At 56.9% G+C, this 20,291-nt stretch overlaps 2 protein-coding genes across 7 annotated transcripts in view; one reads left to right on the top strand and one right to left on the bottom strand.

Moving 5' to 3' along the window:
• The window catches only part of GRAP (GRB2-related adaptor protein), a 26,199-nt gene extending 10,690 nt beyond the window's left edge, over positions 1-15,509 (top strand). For 2 of the 3 annotated variants that reach the window (XM_011973425.1, XM_011973426.1), the window contains exons 3-5: positions 637-759; positions 11,791-11,959; positions 14,017-15,509. In XM_011973425.1, coding sequence (XP_011828815.1) covers positions 637-759; positions 11,791-11,959; positions 14,017-14,202 — 478 coding nt within the window. In that variant the 3' untranslated portion in view covers positions 14,203-15,509. The remainder of the gene's footprint in view (positions 1-636; positions 760-11,790; positions 11,960-14,016) is intronic. The other variant, XM_011973427.1, reaches the window with a different exon arrangement.
• Positions 15,483-20,291, bottom strand: part of SLC5A10 (solute carrier family 5 (sodium/sugar cotransporter), member 10) — an 81,704-nt gene continuing 76,895 nt past the window's right edge. For all 4 annotated transcript variants that reach the window (XM_011973429.1, XM_011973430.1, XM_011973433.1 and 1 more), the window contains 4 exons: positions 16,586-16,754; positions 16,235-16,450; positions 15,953-16,010; positions 15,483-15,840 (listed from right to left, as the gene is read on the bottom strand). In XM_011973429.1, the coding sequence (XP_011828819.1) occupies positions 15,734-15,840; positions 15,953-16,010; positions 16,235-16,450; positions 16,586-16,754 (550 nt within the window). In that variant the 3' untranslated portion in view covers positions 15,483-15,733. The remainder of the gene's footprint in view (positions 15,841-15,952; positions 16,011-16,234; positions 16,451-16,585; positions 16,755-20,291) is intronic.

Raw genomic sequence — 20,291 nt, 5'->3', positions numbered from 1 at the left:
CCACGCCCTGTTAATTTTTGTATTTTTAGTAGAGACAGGGTTTCACCGTGTTAGCCAGGATGGTCTCGATCTCCTGACCTTGTGATCCGCCCGCCTCAGCCTCCCAAAGTGCTGATATTACAGGCATGAGCCACCGCGCCCAGCCCAAAGTTTTTTTTTTTAGGAACGGGGTTGCGGGGGGCTCTATTCCCCAGGCTGGTCTCAAAGTCTTGGACTCAAGTGATCCTCCCATCTCAGCCTCCCGAGTAGCCAGACTACAGTCATGCACCACCAAGCCTGATTTGCATTTTGACTTTAAAGAATCTACCATCTCAAAGGGAAAGTTAGACTGAGGTTGGCTGGGTTGTGGCTCACTGGAGTGTGACTTTTCTGTTTTCATAAGGGTGTGTGTTTGCTGGCATGGTTAGATAGGCTGGCCTTAGGAGCTAAAATGCTGGGATTGTGTTCCAGCTCCTGCCTGCCTCTGCTGTGTGATTTTGGATGTATTGCTTCACCTCTCTGTGCCTCAGTTTTCCCATCTGTAAAACGGGTACAATCACATCTCCCTTGTCTCAGACACTGAACACCTGGCACGGGGTGGGAGGCTGGCTGAGAGCCTGATCTCCCGCTGCCTTCACCGGCTCCCTCTCTCCACAGGTGGTACTCGGGCAGGATTTCCCGGCAGCTGGCTGAAGAGATTCTGATGAAGCGGAACCATCTGGGAGCCTTCCTGATCCGGGAGAGTGAGAGCTCCCCAGGGGAGTTCTCCGTCTCTGTGAAGTGAGCTCTGGCCCTTGGGGGTGTGTGCAGAGGAGGGTGGGCAGGGGATGGGCAGCATCTGAGCTGAGCCTTGGGGCCCGGGACGGGCTCACGGAATGAGGGTGGAGGAATGGCATTCCTGCAGAGGGAGCAGCCCGGGCAGAGGCCTGGACACAGGTGATGGTCTGGGCACCCCAGGGTGCAGCCCAGAGCATTGGGGTGTGTCGGGAAAGCAGGCTCAGGCCAGCTGTGGAAGGCCTCAAGTGCCAGGCTGAAGGTCCAGGCTTCTACGAACATAGGAGCCATCATAGGTTCTTCATCAGGAGAGGGCGATGTCCAGGGTGGTGGTGTGGCAAGAGACTGAGGGCAGGAGAGTGCTGAAGTGCCCAGGACGGGTGTCCAGGATGTGCTCCGGACAGGGTCCCACTCTATGTGATCTAGTTGGGAAGATGCATCCTGAGGCCAGGCTGCCTGGGTTGGAATGCTGGTTCTGCCACTTCCTGGCTGTGTGAGCTTGGGCAAGTCATTTACCTTCTCTGTGCCTGTTTCTTCACATGTAAAATAGGCTATTGCATGGAAAAAACAAGTTAGTATATTTAAAGCAATTAGAATAGTTCCTGGCATGGAGGCAGGGTGGCCGTGCTGGGGAACATCTGGTATTGTATTAGGGCGGCCCTCAGCCGTGGTGTGGCAGCCTCTGGGCAGCACAGGACCCAATCCCAAAGGGCCACCCTGGGGTGATCGAGGAATCCAGGCTGGAAGGTAGCAGCAGGAATGGGGGTGGGGGGAGACAGGGTCAGACTCCCGGCTGATCTCTGTCCTTCCCACTGTTAGGCCCTGGTAGCATCTAGATGCTTTAATTCAAGGAATATTTACTGACTACGTGCCATGTGCCAGGATGCTCTAGGGGCTGGGGAAACCACGTGGGAAAAAGCAAAGTTGCTGCTGTCGTGGGTTTCAGTCTTAGTGAGTGAACAAGAAAACATGTAAATACGGAATGAGCCAACGTGGTCAGGAAAGGGCTCTCTGAGGAGGTGGCATCGCAGCAAAGATCTGAACTAGCAGGTGGAGGCTTCCCAGGTGCCCAGGAATGAGGAGGACCTGGGAGGAGAGGCTTCCAGGCAGAGGGATTAGCATTTGTAAAGACCCTGAGGTGGGAATGCGCTTGGGGTGTGCAGGAACCCGGAGGAGGTGACGTGGCTGGAGCAGAGTGAGCGAAGGGCAGGGGCTGGAGTTCCACCCACATCCAGTGATCACGGAGGGCCTGAAAGGAGGTGGGGTTTTCTCTGAGAGCAATAGGGAGCCATGGAGGGTCTCGAGCAGGGGAGAGATGTAATTGGACTCCATTTTTAGCAGATGACTCTGACTGCTGTGAGGAGAAAGAACTGTTGGGGGAAGAGTGTGGTGGCAGGGAGGCCTGTGGGGAGCCAGGAGGGAGATGATGGCCTCTGGGACTGTACGGGTAGGGGCTGAGGGGACACAGAGAAATGACTGGGCCCAGGCGTGGAGGTGTGCGGGGGGACCACCAGCAATACCAGCTCTCAGGGCTGCTGTGGGCACAGAGCCCAGAACGGAGGAGGCGCTTACCGTGCCTGCTCTTACTGCCACCAGCAGAGCTAGCACTGGGGTGGCAAAGAGGCCAGCTGGGAGGAAGGGATGAAGGAAGGGGTGGCCCCAGAGGAGGGCAGCGTGGCCTCTCATGATCTCCTAAAGGATGAAGAAGGCCAGGTGTGGTGGCTCACACCTGTATTCCCAGCACTTCGGGAGGCCAAGGTGGGCAGATCACTTGAGGTCAGGAGTTTGAGACCAGCCTGGCCATCATGCTGAAAACCCATATCTACTAAAAATATAAAAATTAGCCAGGCATGGTGGCGAACACCTGTAATCCCAGCTACTGGGAAGGCTGAGACATGAGTATCATTTGAACCTGGGAGGCAGAGGCTGCCACGAGCCAAGACTGTGCCACTGCACTCCAGCCTGGGTGGTGGAGTAAGACTCTGTTTCTAAAAATAAAAATAAAAATAAAGGACAAAGAAACACAGGCCTGGGTTGACAGCTAACACTGGGGCTGGGTGTGGAGATGCAAGCTTGATGGGGCTTGGGGTCAGGGGATCCGCAAGAAGCAGACAAAGGCAGACTTCAGACAGGCTGGGCCATGAGGCCCCATGAGGGCTCCTGCTGGGGGAAAAGCATCCCCACCTGATGCTTTCCAGGCTCTGCCGGGTCCCTGTGGCTCCCATGTGTTCAGCCAGTCCGTTTCGAAACAAGCTCAAGCTGTTCACTGTGTGGGATCAGCACATCTGCTGCTAGCCCTGCAGGGTGGCAAGCTCCCTTGGGCCTGGAGGAACCTGCAAGGGGTAGAAGCCTATGGTCAGGAAGGTGGCTCCAGGGGTGTGTTCGTCCCTTTATTGTTGGGATAAAGGAACACGTGAGGCTGGGTAGTTTATAAAGAAAAGGCGTTTATTTGACTTGGTGTTCTGCAGGCTGTATAGGAAGCATGGCATTGGCATGTGACTCTGGTGAGGCCTCAGGAAGCTTTTATGCATGGCGCGTCACATGGCGAGATGGGGGCAAGTCGGGGAGGGAGGTGCCAGGCTCTTTTCAACAACCAGACCTCATTCATTACTGCAAAGAGCCACTGATGAGGGTCTGTCCCATGACCCAACACCCCCCACCAGGCCCCACTTCTAACACTGGGTGTCACATTTCAAGGTGAGATTTGGAGGGGACAAATCAGGGAGGCAGATCCTACGTGTTACGGTGTTACGGGTCACAGGCCCCGCACCCTGAGCCCGGGCCCCCAATTTGTGGAACCAGCCATCAGCCTTGTTCCCTTCCCTTTTCTCCTGGGGGCAGGCTGGTGATCCTGAGGGGCAGGAAGGGCACATGCCCCCTTTGAGCCTCTATTTCCCCATCTTAAAAATGCGAGTGCTATCAGCGTGTGTGTGTGTGTGTGTGTGTGTGTGTGTGTGTGTGTGTGTGTGTTGGGGGGTTACTGTGCGTACGTGGCCCTGACTGCCCAGCCCCGCGATGGTGTGGGCACCTGGAGCCTAGAGTCCCCGCGGGCTCACCTCCCAGCCCCCAGCCCAGCCCCCACTTCCCTGCAGCCCCGGGGAGCTGCGGCTCCTACAGAGGCAGGACGTGGCAGTCTTCCAAGTGTCGGCTGTCCAGGGTCTGGTCATCTCCTGGGAGTGGCGTCCGCCAGGCGGGCTGGCCTGGCTGAGTGGCTCCTGGAACCAACCCCAAAGCCCAAGGTCACCCAGCAAAGTGGGAGCACAGGGGACTCAAACTACGTCTGGAGCCCGAGTTGAGGGGGAGGGGCTGGCCCTTCCTCCGCTCTCCCTCCGCCCTCCGCTTCCTCCTCTAGCAAATCACGCGGCCTCACCCTCCAAGTTAGCGCCCCAGTGTGCTGCCCTCTTCAGGCGTCTCTCTGTAAGTGCAGCCACCTGCGCACACGCACATGATCAGACCTGAACACTCCAGCCTTGTGAGTTTGTTCAGTACGCATTTACTGAGCATCAGCAGTGTGAGAACCACAAGGCAGGACTGGAACAGAAGACAAACCAGAGGCATGTGAAGGGGAAATGGTCACAGCCTGGCCCAGGGGTCTCTATGATGAGCAAATGAATAAATGAAATTCAATGACAGTGGGTACATTCCACATAGTGTAGGCACCAGGGAGGAAGTGACATCTGAGTTGGGCTCTAAAGCATGAGTAGGAGTTTGGTGTACAAGGAGAGTAGATGATATGCCAGGCACAGGAAACAGCGTGAGCAGAGATCTGGAGGTGGGGAAATGAGGGGTGTGTTTGCATAGCACGTGTTTTCTGACCAGGTGGGAAGATGAACAGTTTTAGGGAGTTCTTGAGCAGGCGAGCTAGCACCGGTGTTTCCTGGGAAGGGATCTGGAAGCGACCCTCAGAGAAATCCTGGCGTGTGCCCCCCAACCCTTTCTCCAAGGCACACTGGCCAAGTGTGCCCAGGTCAAAACTGTCAGGGGCTTCCTGGGCTTGGCTGGCTGTGGTTTGCACACAGCACCAACAGGTGGCGCCCTTGACCCTTGGTTTCTTCCTGACTGGGCCCAGGCTCCTGGGTCCTGCTCCCACTGTCCATCATCTGTCATGGGGCCTCTCAGTGGTCCTTGGACAACCACCAAGCAGGGGTCAGAGTTGGAAGCTGAGGCTTAAATGGGGCATGTGGCTAAGAGCATGGTATTTTGAGCAACAGTCAGCTCTGACACCTGCTGGCTTCTCGCTGTATAATCCTGGGCAAGTTACCCCACTGAGCCTCAGTTTCCTCATTTATAAAATGGACAGCTATGTAACATGTTTTGTATGATGACTGGCACATGATAAGTGCCAGTTATCATAATTATATTAAGCCCTCAAGGACTGCACACCAAGCTGGGGAGGAATTAGGCAGGCCCTTCTGGCCTGGAAGACTGCCCCCCACCCCCTGCCCATGAATCCAACACTCTTAGAGAAGAGGCAGCAGCACAGGGAGGCAGGGAACCCAGATGCAGGGAAACTGGGTGACCCAATGGCCATCTAGGAAAATGACAACCTGGCAGATTTGTGTGTAAGAGCTCTTCCGCCCTTGCTGGTTGGTGCTTGTGAACTCTGATGCCACTATGTATGGCATCTCTGGCATACTAACACCAAGCCCCGTAAAGCTGTCAGAGGTGGGGTTTATGGGCCTCATGCTGCCTCCCAGAGCAACCGTGGCCACGGCTAGCTGCCCTTTACGAGTTTACAAAGGGCTGTCCCCCTCCTCCTCCGGGGAGCATGTCTGAGCTGGCGGGCGGCGGGCCAGGGGCCAAGGCTGGCGTGCAATGTCTGGGCTGCCTACCTTTTGCCCCACACTCCTATCCAAGTTACTGTGGACTCTTCTGCCGTAAATGACAGTTTGTCTCCAAGTGACATATTTGCCTCCTTTCTAGCCAGAGGTACCCTGGAGTCAATGCACATGTGTTTGCCCTGCCCATCTGGTCACTGAGCCCCTGCTGTGTGCCAGCCCTGTCCCAGGGCCTGGGGATTCAGCCACCAACAAAATAGGACAAAGCTCTCTGTCCCTCAAGTGCCCATGTGCTACTGGGTGACAGATAGTAAGTGATTAGAAAATTATATAAAATCTTACACAATGACCAAGGCTTTGGAGAAAACGAAGCAGGGAAGGGGTGGAGGGGGGGTGCAATTTTAGGAGGAAGGGACTGGCTGCAGGCAAGGACAGGGAGGAAGTGAGGAAACCTGCATGATCCCCAGAAGCCCAGCTTGCAGGTAAAGGAAACTGAAGCCTGGAGAGGTGCAGCAACTTCTCCAAGGTCACACAGCAAGGAACTTAGAGCTGGTGCCCACCGACCTCTGTGCCCTGACAGATCTGGTCTGTCCTCCACCCACCCTCCCTGAGCTCCGAAGACCCAGCAGGAGTCTGTCTGCACCCGTGTCCTGCCCCTCCCAAGGTCAGCTTGACTCTGGTTCCTGTCTGCTGCCGGACAGGTTGTTCCACCCCTCCTTTTCACAGATGGGCAAACTGAGGCCAGAGAGGGGCCATGCCTGATGGAGATCACCCAGCAGGCAGTTAGCATCCAGGTGGGCCCACAGGTCTACAAGCCCTGGTTGGTGTGGTTGGCGGGGTGGGGGGGGTCCTAGGGCTCCTGCCCCCACCCCAGCCTTGTTTTTCCTCTCCGGGCTGACACTGTTACCTTTGCTGCTGCTGCTGCTGCTGCCACCAGGCCAGAAAAACTCGCTGGGCAGGACTGGCTGCTGCCAGCATTAGGCCTGACTTGGTCCTTGGGGCTTTTCTGACAGCCCAGGGGCCAGCCTAGCCCCTTGTTCCCCTGGGTAGGTGGAAGTAGGGGTCACACAAAGAGACAAAGACACCCATGATTGCTCAGTGAGAGACTCACACATAGCAGTCACTCCACAGAGTGGGAGACACGCACAGACACACACACGCAAGCATCCCAGGAATGCACGCTCAGACATAATGAAGACGCTCTCACACCCCAGGCACTGCCCACTGGAGTGAATGGCTCCAGCAGCCTCTCCTCTCACCAACTCAGGCCCACAATCCCAGTGCCCTCTCCCTCCTCTGGCTCTGGGAGGCTCATGCCGCAGAGCTGGCTGCACTGGATCCAGCCCTCCTCGTTCCGGGGCCATCTGGACTCAGATTCAGTTCCTGAACCTGGGCCTTGAAGGATGGCTAAGGCCAAGACTAGACAGAGAAAAGGGAAAAGGCATTATTCCTGGTGAGGGCCATGAGCAAGAGCCCAATCACGTTGGGGAAAAGGGCCAGGCTGGGAGAGGGAGTGACTGCTGGGGTGCTGGGCTGTGAGATGGAGACAGCACCGCTTGGCCTCAGGCAGGGACTGGCTCAGCAGGAGGGGCTGCACCCAAGCCTCACTGTCCTCTGCTGTAAAGCAGGACGTTTGGACCAGGTGGGAGTAGGGACAAGATTTGCCATTTGCTGAGCACCTCGTGTGTGCCACACACAGACTAGGTAGGGACTGGCACATGCACGTTTCCAGATTTGAGAATTCTTCAATTCCCAGGTTGGAAAGCCGTAGAATCCCTGGGTCCCTGGCTCCCTTTCTCTTATCTCCTGTTCTCCACTCCCTGACTCTACTACATGGTCAGAGAACTGCTCCAGATAACTTTCCAAGTATCTAAAGATGACCTTCAAATACCATAAAATTTAACTGGGCATGGTGGCTCACGCCTGTAATCCCAGTACTTTGGGAGGCTAAGGCAGGTGGATCACGAGGTCAGGAGATCGAGACCACCCTGGCCAACTTGGTGAAACCCCATCTCTACTAAAAATACAAAAATTAGCCAGGCGTGGTGGTGGGCGTCTGTAATCCCAGCTACTCAGAAACCTGAGGCAGGAGAATAGCTAGAACCCAGAGGTGGAGGTTGCAGTGAGCCGGTACCACTGCATTCCAGCCTGGCGTCAGAGCAAGACCCCCTCTCAAAAACAAACAAGCAAACAAAAACAAATACCATAAAATTCAAAGTTGTGGTTGTTTGGGGTTGAAATCCTTTTCAAACCCACCACACCCGTTCTGTCCCCTCACTCAGAGGAGTGAGGCCACCTGTATGCAAGCCCTTCCTCGGGGCCAAGAGAGTCAGGGCCTTCTGCCTGGGTACCCGGTGCCCCAGAGGTGGAGCCATTGGGATTCTTGTCTCCAGGCTTCTCGCCTGCCCAGCTGTGCGTCACTGTCACTCCACTTCTTGAAGCACTGCTCCTCCCCGGGCACCACGACCAAAGTCCAGTAAACCCTGGGCTGGTTAGCACGTGGCACTAGGGAGTCATGGGGCTCAGAGGCTGCCTCTCGGAAGCCTCTGGGAGGCTTCGGCAGGCCAGACAGGGCGGGAGACATCCATCTGCCTGCACACCCACCTCCGCGTCACGAGCAAATGGGCACATATGTCCCACAGCTGGCAACACAAGTGGCTGAGTCACTGGGAACGAGGTCCTCTGACGGCACGTGAGCACCTTTGTCTGAGGTTTGGGGACCATTGTTCCACCTGTCGAGAGCCTCTCTTCTCATGGGGAGAACTGGCTCCCCTTCTGGCTTTGTGACCCTGAGGGCTGGATGCATCTTAGAGCAATGGGTCGGCTACCAGAGCCTGGGTTCAGGGTCAGAACACCTGGCGGGCTGCCATCCCAGTTCAGAACCAACAGAAGAGGGTTTCAAGAACAAAGCATCGCAATGAGGACCTAAGGCCTGGGCAGTGATGCTGTGTTCGCTGAGTCCCAGGACCTTCACGGCCCACTCCTGCCTCCCTGCCTTTTTAGTGTCTCATATGCAAATCATTATGAATAGCAAGTTACAAGAAGGGTGTGAGAGGGGCTGAGGGACCCAAGAAGGCCCTGACTCTGCGTGATGGGATCTGATGCAGCTCTCAGAGGATGGGCCATTTTACCTGGGCCTTGAGGCATGAGTAGGAGTTCAAGAAAAATTCCTTCCAGTTGGAGGAAATACTGTGTGCAAATGCCTGGAGGTGTATTTAGAAGTGGTTTGGGGCTGGGCACGGTTGCTCACGCCTGTAATCCCAGCACTTTGGGAGGCCGAGGTGGGCGGATCACCTGAGGTCAGGAGTTTGAGACCAGCCAGTCCAACTTGGTGAAACCCCGTTTCTATTAAAAATACAAAAATTAGCTAGGTGTGGTGGCGGGTGCCTGTAATCCCAGCTACTTGGGAGGCTGAGGCGAGAGAATCGCATGAACCCAGGAGGCAGAGGTTGCAGTGAGCCGAGATTTCGCCATTGCACTCCAGCCTGGGCAACAGACCGAGACTCCGTCTCAAAAAAAAAAAAAAAAGAGAGAAGTGGTTTGGACCCCTTGACTGTGATGGAGTAGGGGGAATCCCATTTTGCCCTATGCCTCATACAGACCAGAGGGTGGGAACCTTGAACACATCTGTATCTTAAATCTTTAATCTTAAAACATCAATAAGGAAGTAAGCCGCCCCAGGGATGACTGGTAGAGAAACTAAACCACAGGCGGGGATAGGACAGATGGAGCAGCAGATCCGGGCAGCTGGGGTGACAGACACCACCCTCTTGTTCAGGATAACCATAGACCTGAAGGAATTCAGGCTGTGGGTGAATCCCAGCTTGCAAATGTATTGCAACCAAATTGTTTAACCAGATTTTAATTTACACCCCAGGAGGCGTGTGTGTGTGTGTGTGTGTGTGTGTGTGTGTGCGCGCGCATGTGTACCATCAAGTTATCAAGTGCTTTGGACTGGTGGTTGGATCTCATTTAGCCCAAATGTGAACAAAAAGATCCCTAGCCTGTGGCTCAGGAGGCTGAGGGGCCATCTACCTCCCAGTGGCCATCCTGTGCCCCTACCCTGCCTCACCCCACTCACAGGGTCCCAGGCTTTCCCAGCTATCAGCTGTGCCAGCCACCTGAACAGGTGCCCTCCCTCGGGGTCCTAAACTGTCTTCTTTCTGGTTGGGAGCTGGGACTGTTCTATGTTCTCCCCACAGCCCCTAGCCCAGCCAGGTGGGCCTAGGGCGGCTCTGTTGGCAGCACCCGCACAGCCCCCAGCGTCCCAGGCCTCTCAATTCCCTTGAGAGTAGTGCACTAATGCCCACATTTGGCAGGCCAGGACGCGGAGGCCCAGAGAGGGGGCTGGGGTGTAAGTCCAGGCAGGCTGGCTATAGAGCTGGGAAGGGTAGCTAAGGTTTGACCAGGCAGAGAGGACGAGGCAGGGAGGGAGGGTCTCCTAGGGGGCACAGCCCAGGTAGCAACATGGCAGAGTAGAAATGGACTTGGAATGATGAGATCTGGGACAACAGTAATATCATAATTGGAATAATTATTATTGCTATTGTTTTGTGATAATAACCAATCGGGAGGACACTAGGCAACATTTTATATGTGTGAACTCAGATGTGGCCCCAGCTCTGACCTTTTCTTGCAGCTGTGGCTCTGGGCAGGTCGTGGCTGCACTCAGGGCCTCAGTTTCCCCACTGAGGTATGAGGAGTTCAAGAAAAATTCCTTGCAGCTGGAGGACACACTGTGTGCAAATGCCTGGAAGTGTGTTTAGAAGTGGTTTGGACCCCTTGACTGGAATGGAGTAGGGGGAATCCCATTTTGCCCTACGCCTCATACAGACCAGAGGGTGTGAACCTTGAGCACATCTTTTTTATTTTTTTTTTGAGATAGAGTCTCGCTCTGTCACCCAGGCTGGAGTGCAGTGGTGCGGCTCACTGCAAGATCCACCTCCTGGGTTCACGCCATTCTCCTGCCTCAGCCTCTGGAGTAGCTGGGACTACAGGCGCCCGCCACCACACCTGGCTAATTTTTTTTTTTTGTATTTTTAGTAGAGACAGGGTTTCACCGTGTTAGCCAGGAAGGTTTTGATCTCCTGACCTCGTGATCTGCCCGCCTCGGCCTCTCAAAGTGCTGGGATTATAGGCGTGAGCCACCTTGCCCGGCCTTGAACATATCTTTATCTGAAATCTTTCATCTTAAAACATCAATAAAGCAGCAAGCCACCCCAGGGATGACGGGTGGAGAAACTAAAACACAGGGCCCAACTTGCTCCTCCTGGGCCGTGAGGCAGGCCAGCCACCCCCGCAGCACAGCAGGGCAGCGCCGTAGTCATTTCTGCCATGATCTTGACCCACAGCCGCACCACCTCCAGTCCCAGCCCCACGCAGCCTGTCCCGGGTGAGACATGCCGAGTGTGAGAGGCTCCAGTTAGGTCCCTCTGCCTGGTCCCAGCCAGGACAGGCTCTGCCTCTGGCCAGTTTGAAAGAGCAGGCTCTCTCCTCCACTGGGCCAGAAGGTACTTGGGGTGATTTGGCAGTAGTGGACTGGAAGTCTGGGCACAGACTGGGAATAAGAGAGAAAGGGGCCTGTTTGCTTCATCGGAGAGGATATAAAGTAAATGAAGCTGGACATGTAAGTAGAGCCGGATCTTGAGTCTGAGGTGTTGAGAATTTACCCTGAGGCCAAGGGAGAAGCCATAGAAGGTTCGTGGGAGGGGGAGGACATGAGACATCCAACAGGTCTGAGCTCCTCTCATAGCAGTAGGCTTTGGTCTGAGTCAGGATGAGTCTAGGACTTGCTCCCCAAGGGACCATGGGGACTGGGAGGAGCAGGGGAGCAGGGAGAAGGTCCAAGCTGAGGGGAATGGCGAAAAGATGTGGAGACGCTCTCTGATCACGACGCACTCAGAGGTACCTATTTCACGTTGCCAATATGCCAGCCACTGTGCACTTACCCATAATGGAGATGTTATCATTATGAGGAAACTGAGCTTCAGAGAAGTTAAGAGACTTGCATGAGGTCACACAGTGAGAAAGTGGCCTGGTTCAGAGCCCACACCCTTAACCCCACATTCCACCGCCAGATGGGACTCCCCAGACCCCATGGGGAGCTGGCTCAGTGCGGCCTCTCCCACTTGCACCTTATCTGACTCCAGGTCCCACCCTGAGACAGGCTGGTTCCAGGTGGAAGTGAGACGGGAGCCCCTGGGACCATGCCAGGCTGGGACGGCCACCATCTGAGGTGGCTCCATGTCCTTTCCCCTAGCTATGGAGACCAGGTGCAGCACTTCAAGGTGCTGCGTGAGGCCTCTGGGAAGTACTTTTTGTGGGAGGAGAAGTTCAACTCCCTCAACGAGCTGGTCGACTTCTACCGCACCACCACCATCGCCAAGAAGCGGCAGATCTTCCTGCGCGACGAGGATCCCTTGCTCAAGGTAGGGGCGGGTGGGGGCTGGCCTGTGGGAGCCTCTCTGCGTCTCCTGCCATCTGCAGCAGGGGAAATGCTGACATGGAAGCCAAGCACAGGCCTGGTCTCCCTTCCCCAGCAGCCTGGTGTTGTAAGAGGTGTCCAGCCCAGGCCTCAAAGTTATATACTGGTGGTGGCTGTGGTGAGACTTGCAGGGGTGGGAAAGGAGAAGAGGGAAAGAAAAGCAAGGGACAGAAGGAGAATCCCATGGGGACAAACTGTCTAGCTTGTTCTCAGCTCCTAGAATAGTGTGTGGCACACAGTAGGTGCTCAATAAATGTTCATCGAGTGCAGGAAGGTAGAGACCCCCGCTGAGTGTACTGCGTACCATGCACTGAACTGGTCTCTATACTCTGGGAGCCTCATCGTGCCCATTATATAGATGAGGAAACCAAGGCTCAGAGAGTGCAGTGACACATCCAAGGACACTTACTCAGTAGGCTCAGTCCTGGTTTCTGCTCGCAGAAAAGTTGACCTTGGGTGTGGGGCAGCGTGAGTGCTCGTGGGCGAGGTCCTGGCTAGCCACGGGGTGGGGGGTGGGGGTCGTCCACCCCTTGACCTCGCAATAACAGCAATTTGCCAGCCAGCCCTTTCATCAGGCGGCCCCAAGGGCCAGCTCTGAAGCTGATTAGGATGCCGACAGTAGCCACTGGGGTTATCAACCCCAACAGGCTGTTTTCTTCAGGAGCGGGGATGCTGGCAAGGCCTGGGGCTGGAGGTCAAGACCCTGGGACACTTGAACTTGGGCTCTGCAGAGGAGATGGGGAGTGTGGCCAAGGCCTGGGGAGAAGCTGATAACCGCTGCAAAGAAGCTCCAGCCATGTCTTGTTCCCAGCACCCGCCCCCTGCCACCTTTGCATGTGATCAGAGGCCAGTTCATCCCCTCAGTGTCCCCTCTGTTCAATAGGATGAGCCCTGGGGTCTGATATGCCAGGAGAGTCAAACAGTGCCTTGAGAGACCCCCACTAGTTTCTCCTCTGTTGGCCTTCCCTGCCTGACCAAGTGTCCAGGTCACTGTGAGCTCCCAGCCTCAGGGGACTTTTCTCTCCAGCTGGGCCCCTGCCTGCCAGATCTCCATCCTCCTTCCTGTTCACCGCCTGAACCAGCTCTGCCCTGGGAGAGTGTGAGGAAGCCAGGACGGAGCTGGGGCAGGGGCAACTGAGAGTTCCCCTACACCCACCACCTCGCTCTGGCCCAGGCCATGGGGTCACCTACCCTGTGGCTCGACTCCAGAGCTGCCTCAGGCCCCTGGGACCCATGACGCCTCCTCCTTCCTGGGCAGACAGTTGCTAATTACAGCTTCTCTGCTGATCCTATCACCTGCCCTGGATGAGATTCTGCAGGTTCAGAGCTGAGATCCTGGTGGGCAGGCAGGGCCAGGGTGCTGGGTGGAATAGTCACAGTGCCAGGCAGACGTGCTGCAGAGAGCTCCTGTCCAGCTGCCACACACAGGTGGGGAAACTGAGTTCCACAAAGGGCAGGGACCTACCCAGCATCACACATGGGGCATGGATAGGACTGGAACCCAGGCCTGAGAGCTCAAAGTGACAATTCTCTCCCTCAGTGGCTGACCAAGGGTAAAAACAGTAAACATGGCTCTTAGCTGCATATCACTTTACAGTTTATAAGGCCCATTCTCATGGCTTTGTGACCTGGAGTCAGAAGCTACCATGGCTACTGCAGAGTCAGGGAAATAAGATCCCAAGAAAAGCAGGGACCTAACCAAAATCCCACACTAAGGACCAGGACTCAGGTCCCCTGGCCCACCAGCCCTATGATCCCAGCTGGGCGGCTGGGAAAGCCGTGTTCTAGGTAGATGCAGCATCTGCACAGCAGACAGGCAGGGGTGTGGGCAGCAGGAGGCCCAGTGGTGGCATCACCACTGATCTGGACTTAAAGTTCAACTTCAGTGCTGCCCCAGACCCCTCCTCACCTGTGGCAAATCACTTCTCTTGGGTGCCTCTGAGGGAGGGTGGGTTGCAGGGCTTCTGAAAGCGCCCTACTAACCACCTCCTCCTCTTGCAGTCACCTGGGGCCTGCTTTGCCCAGGCCCAGTTTGACTTCTCAGCCCAGGACCCCTCGCAGCTCAGCTTCCGCCGTGGCGACATCATCGAGGTCCTGGAGCGCCCAGACCCCCACTGGTGGCGAGGCCGGTCCTGCGGGCGTGTTGGCTTCTTTCCACGGAGTTACGTGCAGCCCGTGCACCTGTGAGCAGCCCAGCGGCCGATCTGGCCGACGGGCCATTTTACAGGAACTGAGGTCCAGAGAGGACATGGACACCCCCAGCCCGGTCAGAGTCACATGGGGCTCAGTGGACGGCCTTGGACTGAATGTGGGCTCCTAACTGCCTCCAGCCACTTTGCACAAATTGGGATGGCCCAGGCTCCCCAGCAAGGGTACCCTGTAAGGGTAGCTCTGGGGCTTCCTGGCTGGTTGCTTCCCATTGGCTGCCAGCTATGTGACATGACAGGGCGGAGTCTGTGGAGGCCCCACCCACCTCCTCTGGTCAATGGCCCCATCTGCCAGGAAGGTTGAGGACTCCCAGGTTTCACCCACTGGAGGCTCAACCTGAGGAACCCTGGCCATGGTGGGTGGGTTCACCTTGGGCTGACCACCCACTGGGCCTGCCTGCCCCTCCCTCAAAAGGCCCCTCGAGTTGTACGAGCTGTTGGGAGGTGGTTCAACCTGGAAGGACAGACTGCACACCTGTTGACCTAAACTCACTGGACAGACTCCAGGTGGACACCACTCCTCAACAGCCCCATGACTTCAACTCCACCTGGGGCACCCAACACCTGTGCCCCACCACAGGACTAGAGGCCCTGAGACCCTGAAAAAGGGGCTGGCAGTAGGGAAGGTGGAGGCACACTCCTCTCATGTTGGACAGGTGAGCTCTGAGGGCAAGCCCTGGGCCCAGCCACGCAGAGACCCTGGCTGCCCTGGCTCTTGTTTGTTTAGGCCCGGGTTCTGCCCAGACCAGGGCCCAGGAGAGCTCTCAGGAGGCTGAGAAACCTCCAGGCCAGACAGAAAGTTGGTGCCAGAGCTGGGTTTTAGAGATCCTACAGGATCCCAATGGGACAGCTACCTAGGTGGGGCATGGCCCCTACCTGAGAACAGGAGGGTCCTCCAGAGAATGTGCCACCATCAGGGATATGAGCAGGGCCTGCCCAGAGCCTGGGCACCTTTGGGAGCGGGAAAAGTGAGGTGGGACTTGGAAAGGCTTTGGATGCCAGGCTGATGGTTGAGGGGATGGTGGGCAGGGAGGGAGGGCAAGGAGGCTCCCTCTGGCATTTGGGAGCAGGTGGGTGGAGGGAGGAGCCCCTGGAGGTGGCTACAGTCCCTTAATGGGAGGCCTTGTTCTGGGCATGTGGGGCTCTCCCTTTATCCAGAGATGGCCCAAGACCCTACAGCCCTGAGTGCTGGCAAATCTCACTGCTCCTGACCTGGCCTGTGTATTCAGAACAAAGACAGTAAAACCAACATCAGGATGTCCATCAGAAATCTAATTTTCTTTCCAATGATGACTGCTTTGGCGCTGTTTTTGAAATGTCACATGTTTTTCTCCCATTTCCCCCCTAAGTTTTCAGGGCTCCTGCTTTGCTGGCTTGGCCAGTTCTTGGGCACCGAGCTGCTGTGCAGCCGTGAGGGGAATCTGCCCCTCTTGGGGCCTCGGGATCCCCATGAGGGAAAAGGGTGGACCTGAGGACTCGGAGCTCCTGCCTTCCTGCCCAGAGCAGCAGTGTCAGGCGAAGTAGGCGTACAAGAAGATGTTGACACACATGAGGAGGATGGCATTGAAGCCACAGACACGGGCCCAGAAAGTGTGTTTCTGGGGCATTTGGCCATCACCTGGAGGGGATTGCAGAAGGAGAGGGACAGATGTGGGACACAAGGCTACACCTGGTGCCCTTGCCTCCAGCCCAGGGTCAAGGTGGAGGAGTGTCTAAGGTCACCCACTTACCTGCTTTGGTTCCCAAGGGCAGATCCCGAGCCAGGGTCCACCAGGTAAGGTTCTCAATCTGTAAGAAACCAGTGGGGATAGGGATGGGGTGAGGCTGGCAGGGTAGGGGTGACCCAGACAGGATCAGAGGTTGGGGATGGCAAGATGGCAGCTGAGTTCAAAAAGGGATGGGGTTAGGGAGTCCAGGGCTAGAAAATTCTGAGTCAGAACGGGTCGGGGATCAGAATAGGACCAGAGTAAGAAACTGTTAGGGGTCAGGGTCAGGGGTCAGGGCTGGCTCACCTGGACACCCTGTGGGGGTGGGGTCAGCAGGCTTCCAGCCACCACAACAGCACCGCTAAGTACGAAGAGGGCAACAGCGAAGTGCAGGTAGTGGATGCTCCCCAGGATGGCCGGCCGCGTGTCTGGCTCTCCGCAGGGCGGGGCTGGGTTCAGGAATTCCAGGACCAGCCTCGTGGCCCCCACCACCAGCCCTGCTATCAGGCCCCAGAAGGCCCCCTGGGGAGGAGGGAGACAGGGCATGTGGGGCTATGGGAGGAGGACCAAGGTTCCCCCCACAGGCAGTAGGGAAGAGCAAACTGTGGCATGTCCCTAGGGAGAGCAGACCACCAAGTCCTGTCCCCCGACACCCACCTGCTCATTGGCACGTCGCCAGAAGATGCCCAGGACAAAGACTGCAGTCACTGGTGGGGCCAGGGAGCTGGTCACTGACTGCATGTATATGAAGAGTTGCCCGCTGTTGGAGCCCTGCAGGACGGGGATCCAGGCCACACTCACGCCGATGAGCGCCACTATGACCAGCCTGTGGGCAGGTGGAAGGCAGGCAGCGGTCGTTCTGGGAGGTTCTTCCTCAGCCCTCTCCCACCTCTCCTGGTCACTAAGACTTGCTCTCTAATCGTTCCCCTGCTACCCCAGCTCCAGCCCCTCCCTGGCCTCTGGTCCATGCCACTGGTGACCTGGCCAGTCCTGCCCTGCTCCAAACCCTTTGGCAGCTCCCTGGCTCCTGCAGGTGTAGCTCCTGACTCTAAGTGCTGTCTGCTCCTTCCCTGCCCTGGGTTCTCTGTGGAGCCAGCCCTTGGAGCTCTGCCATAGCCACCCAGCCTCTCCCTCTTGTCTCTCCTTCAAAGCACCTGTCCCAACCACTACACGCACATTTACCTGGGTGTCTACTTGTTTACTGCCTGTCTTCCCCTCCCGACTGGAAGCACTAGGAGAGCAGGAGCCTCATCCCTTTAGTTCATTGCTGTGTGTTCCAGCATACAGTAGGTGCTCACTAAGCATTTGGTGAGTGCATGAATGACCACTGCCCCCACATCCGGGCCAGACTGACTGCCTGGTGGTTCTTTGAAGACACTAGGCTTTTTCACACTGGCCGGCCTTTGCGGGAGCTGGGACCTCTGGCTGGCACATCCCCACCGCTACAGGCCTGTGCCACACATCCTTCACAGGGCAACCTCCCTACTAAGGATGCAAGGTTTGGAGCCAGAGGTGTGGGTTGGGGTTAGAGCCTATACTCCCCAGCTGTGAAGCTGGAGCCCTGCTGGGCCAGCATAAGCCCGTCCCCTCCTGTCCCCTGTGTGTCAGCTCCTGCCCGCCTCTCCCCTAGGCCAAGAGCCCCTCCACAGCAGGCACATGCTTCACTTGTTCATCCAACGAGCCACTGGCGAGGTGCCCACCTGGGTAGGACACTACCCTAGGATCCCCAGCTGGGCGATGAGTGGGACCTGGTGCCTGCTCAGCACTCGAGTGTCCAGCAAAGAAAACAGATGAGCCTGTTACCTACACTCAGGGCTGGGCTGGAGCAGCGCAGGGGAAACATCAATCTAGGAGGGCTTCCAGGAGGAGGCCCCCCCCAAGAGCCTTGAGGGGCATGGGACCCAGCTAAGGGGACAAAGCTGGAGCAAGGCATCCATCTGCTCCTTCCTGGCTGAGCACCTCACCCCTGTGTCCTGGGTCAGTTGTCATTCCTCACCCCCAAGATGGGTGGTGGGTGACCCGCTGGAACCCTGGCTGTGGTGGCAGGGATGACAGAGGCTATGTGTTCAGCTAGGGTGGGTCCTCTCTGCGCCTGTTCGTCTTCCTCCCTCCCTTTCTTCCCTTCTAGGCCTGAGGGAGAGGGTGGAGGAAGGAGGTGCCACCTTGATTAAGGCTAATTAACCCCTAGCCAGGCAGGCAGGCAGGCGCTGCCCTCATCAAAGGCCGAGGGGGGCCTCCATTAACGCCTGCCCACCCCGCCCTCTGCACACAGCTCTCCCGCCCAACACCAGACTCTGCATCTCTGTGCCAGGACCCGGGCCACTCCAGCCAGGCCCTTGCCGCCTTGTGCAGCCTTCTTACCTAGTCTGCCAGAGGACCCCCAAACCCAGAGGCTGTTCCTTCTGCCTGGAATGCTACCCCCTCCCATGCCACCATCAGGGTGGACAGTGCCCTCCCGCATCTCTCTGGGCTGCAGCCACAGTTACCGTGGAACCTCTCAAGGAGGGGTGTCTGAGATCTCTCTGAGTCCTGTACAGGGTTTCCGGGAGGCCGTGGGCCCCATTTGTGGACTGAACAGCCGGGAACACAGACAGGGGAGAGTGGGGAGGGCAGTGGCAGAATGTTGGACTGGGGTGTGGGGGCTTGGGGCAGGCAAATAGCCGGGGAGTGGTCATCGTTGTTCCCCAACCTGTGACAGCTCCTCTAGCCTCTGCTTAGCTGGACGGAGCCATCATGGCACCGGCATGGTCCTGTACCCGGCCCTGCAATGGCCTCCTCTCCAGGCCTCTGGACTGTTGGTCTTCTCTCTCTAAGCCTTGCCTCTCCCTGACGGAGGCTCTTGTCAGGCCATTCACCCTACCAGAGATCCATGACCCACGGGGGCCTAGGAGATACCTGCTCCAATGGTAGTGGTTAGGGCAGGAGGAGGCTGAGACGACTTTGAGGGGCTGGGGGTGTTGAGGGTATCCCAGTGCTGTAAGAGGGAGGGGAAGTCGAACTGGCCAGCCTGACACCTGGCACGGGGCCCCTTCTGCTCTAACCAGCTGGCAGCTGAGAGAACTGGGGCCCAGAGAGGGTGAGCAACCTGCCCCGCACCACACAGCCTTGTGCCCTGCTCCTCAGGGAGGCTGAACTCCAGGCTTGCAGGGCTGGGGGCGGGGGGTTGACTTGGCAGAAGAGGTGGGAAGGAGAGTCAAGGGCCTGGGCAGCTGTATGGGTGGGTGAGCTGGCAACAGCAGGAGGCCAGGTCAGGACTTTGGTTGCAGGTGGGAGTCTGGGTGAGGAGACCAGGAAGTAGTGGGCAGGGGACATGAGGGCCACTGGGCAGGTAGAGGGGCTACCAGTGTCACACACTGGGTGGCAGAAGGGCATCCAGGGCCCAGGATGCTGGAGCATGGAGGGGCTTAGAGCAAGGTCTGGCCGCAGAGGAGACGCATGGTCAGAGAGGTGCAGGGTCTTCCCCAGGTCACACGGCTTCTGAGGAGAGGCAGGGGAGCCAGAGGGGGAGAGGTGGTCAAGGGGCCAAGTGCCCAGGACACAGGGACATGGAAGTGTCCTGCCCAGTGAGAGGCGGGAGGCTCCTTGTTTTGGAGGATCCTGTGAGCCCGTGGATGAGCTCACTCGCACCCGCCTCTGACATGTCCCAACAGGGCCCTTCCGACAGAAGTCTGACTGCTTTGCATCCCCAGGACGGCTGCCTGGAGCTGGGAAGGAGACCCCATCCCCAGGATGGGTGCCCTGGGCTCCTGACCAGGGGGTTCACTGTTGGCCAAGCTAAGTGCCAGAAGGCTAGAACCCTGACCAGCAGAGTGTGGGCCACACTGCTCAGAGGACAACAGGAGGGAGGGACTGGAGGGGCAGGGAGGGTGCAAATAGACACACACGTGCACATGGGAGCTAACCTCTGAGGATGTAAAGGCATAAGAATGATAGAATGGGCTGGGCACACTGGCTCATACCTGTAATCCCAGCCCACTGAGGTAGGTGAATAACGTGAGGTCAGGAGTTCGAGACCAACCTGGCCAACATGGTGAAACCCCGTCTCTACTAAAAATACAAAAAGTAGCCGGGCGTGGTGGTGGGAGCCTGTAATCTCAGCTACTCAAGAGGCTGAGGCACGAGAATCTCTTGAACCCGGGAGGTGGAGGTTGCAGGGAGCCAAGATCGCACCACTGCATTCCAGCCTGGGTGACAGAATGAGACTCTGTCTCAAAAAAAAAAAAAAAAAAGAATGATACAATGTGCTTTGAGGACTCAGGGGAAAGGCTGGGAGGGTGTGAGGGATAAAAGACTACACATTAGGTACAGTGTACACCACTCAGGTGATGGGTACACCAAAATCAAAATCTCAGAAATCACCACT

This window comes from Mandrillus leucophaeus, unplaced genomic scaffold (genome assembly GCF_000951045.1).
Source record: "Mandrillus leucophaeus isolate KB7577 unplaced genomic scaffold, Mleu.le_1.0 Scaffold1372, whole genome shotgun sequence".
NCBI lineage: Eukaryota > Metazoa > Chordata > Mammalia > Primates > Cercopithecidae > Mandrillus > Mandrillus leucophaeus.
The sequence above is the reverse complement of the archived record's forward strand: the minus strand, read 5'-3'. Positions and strand labels throughout refer to the sequence as shown.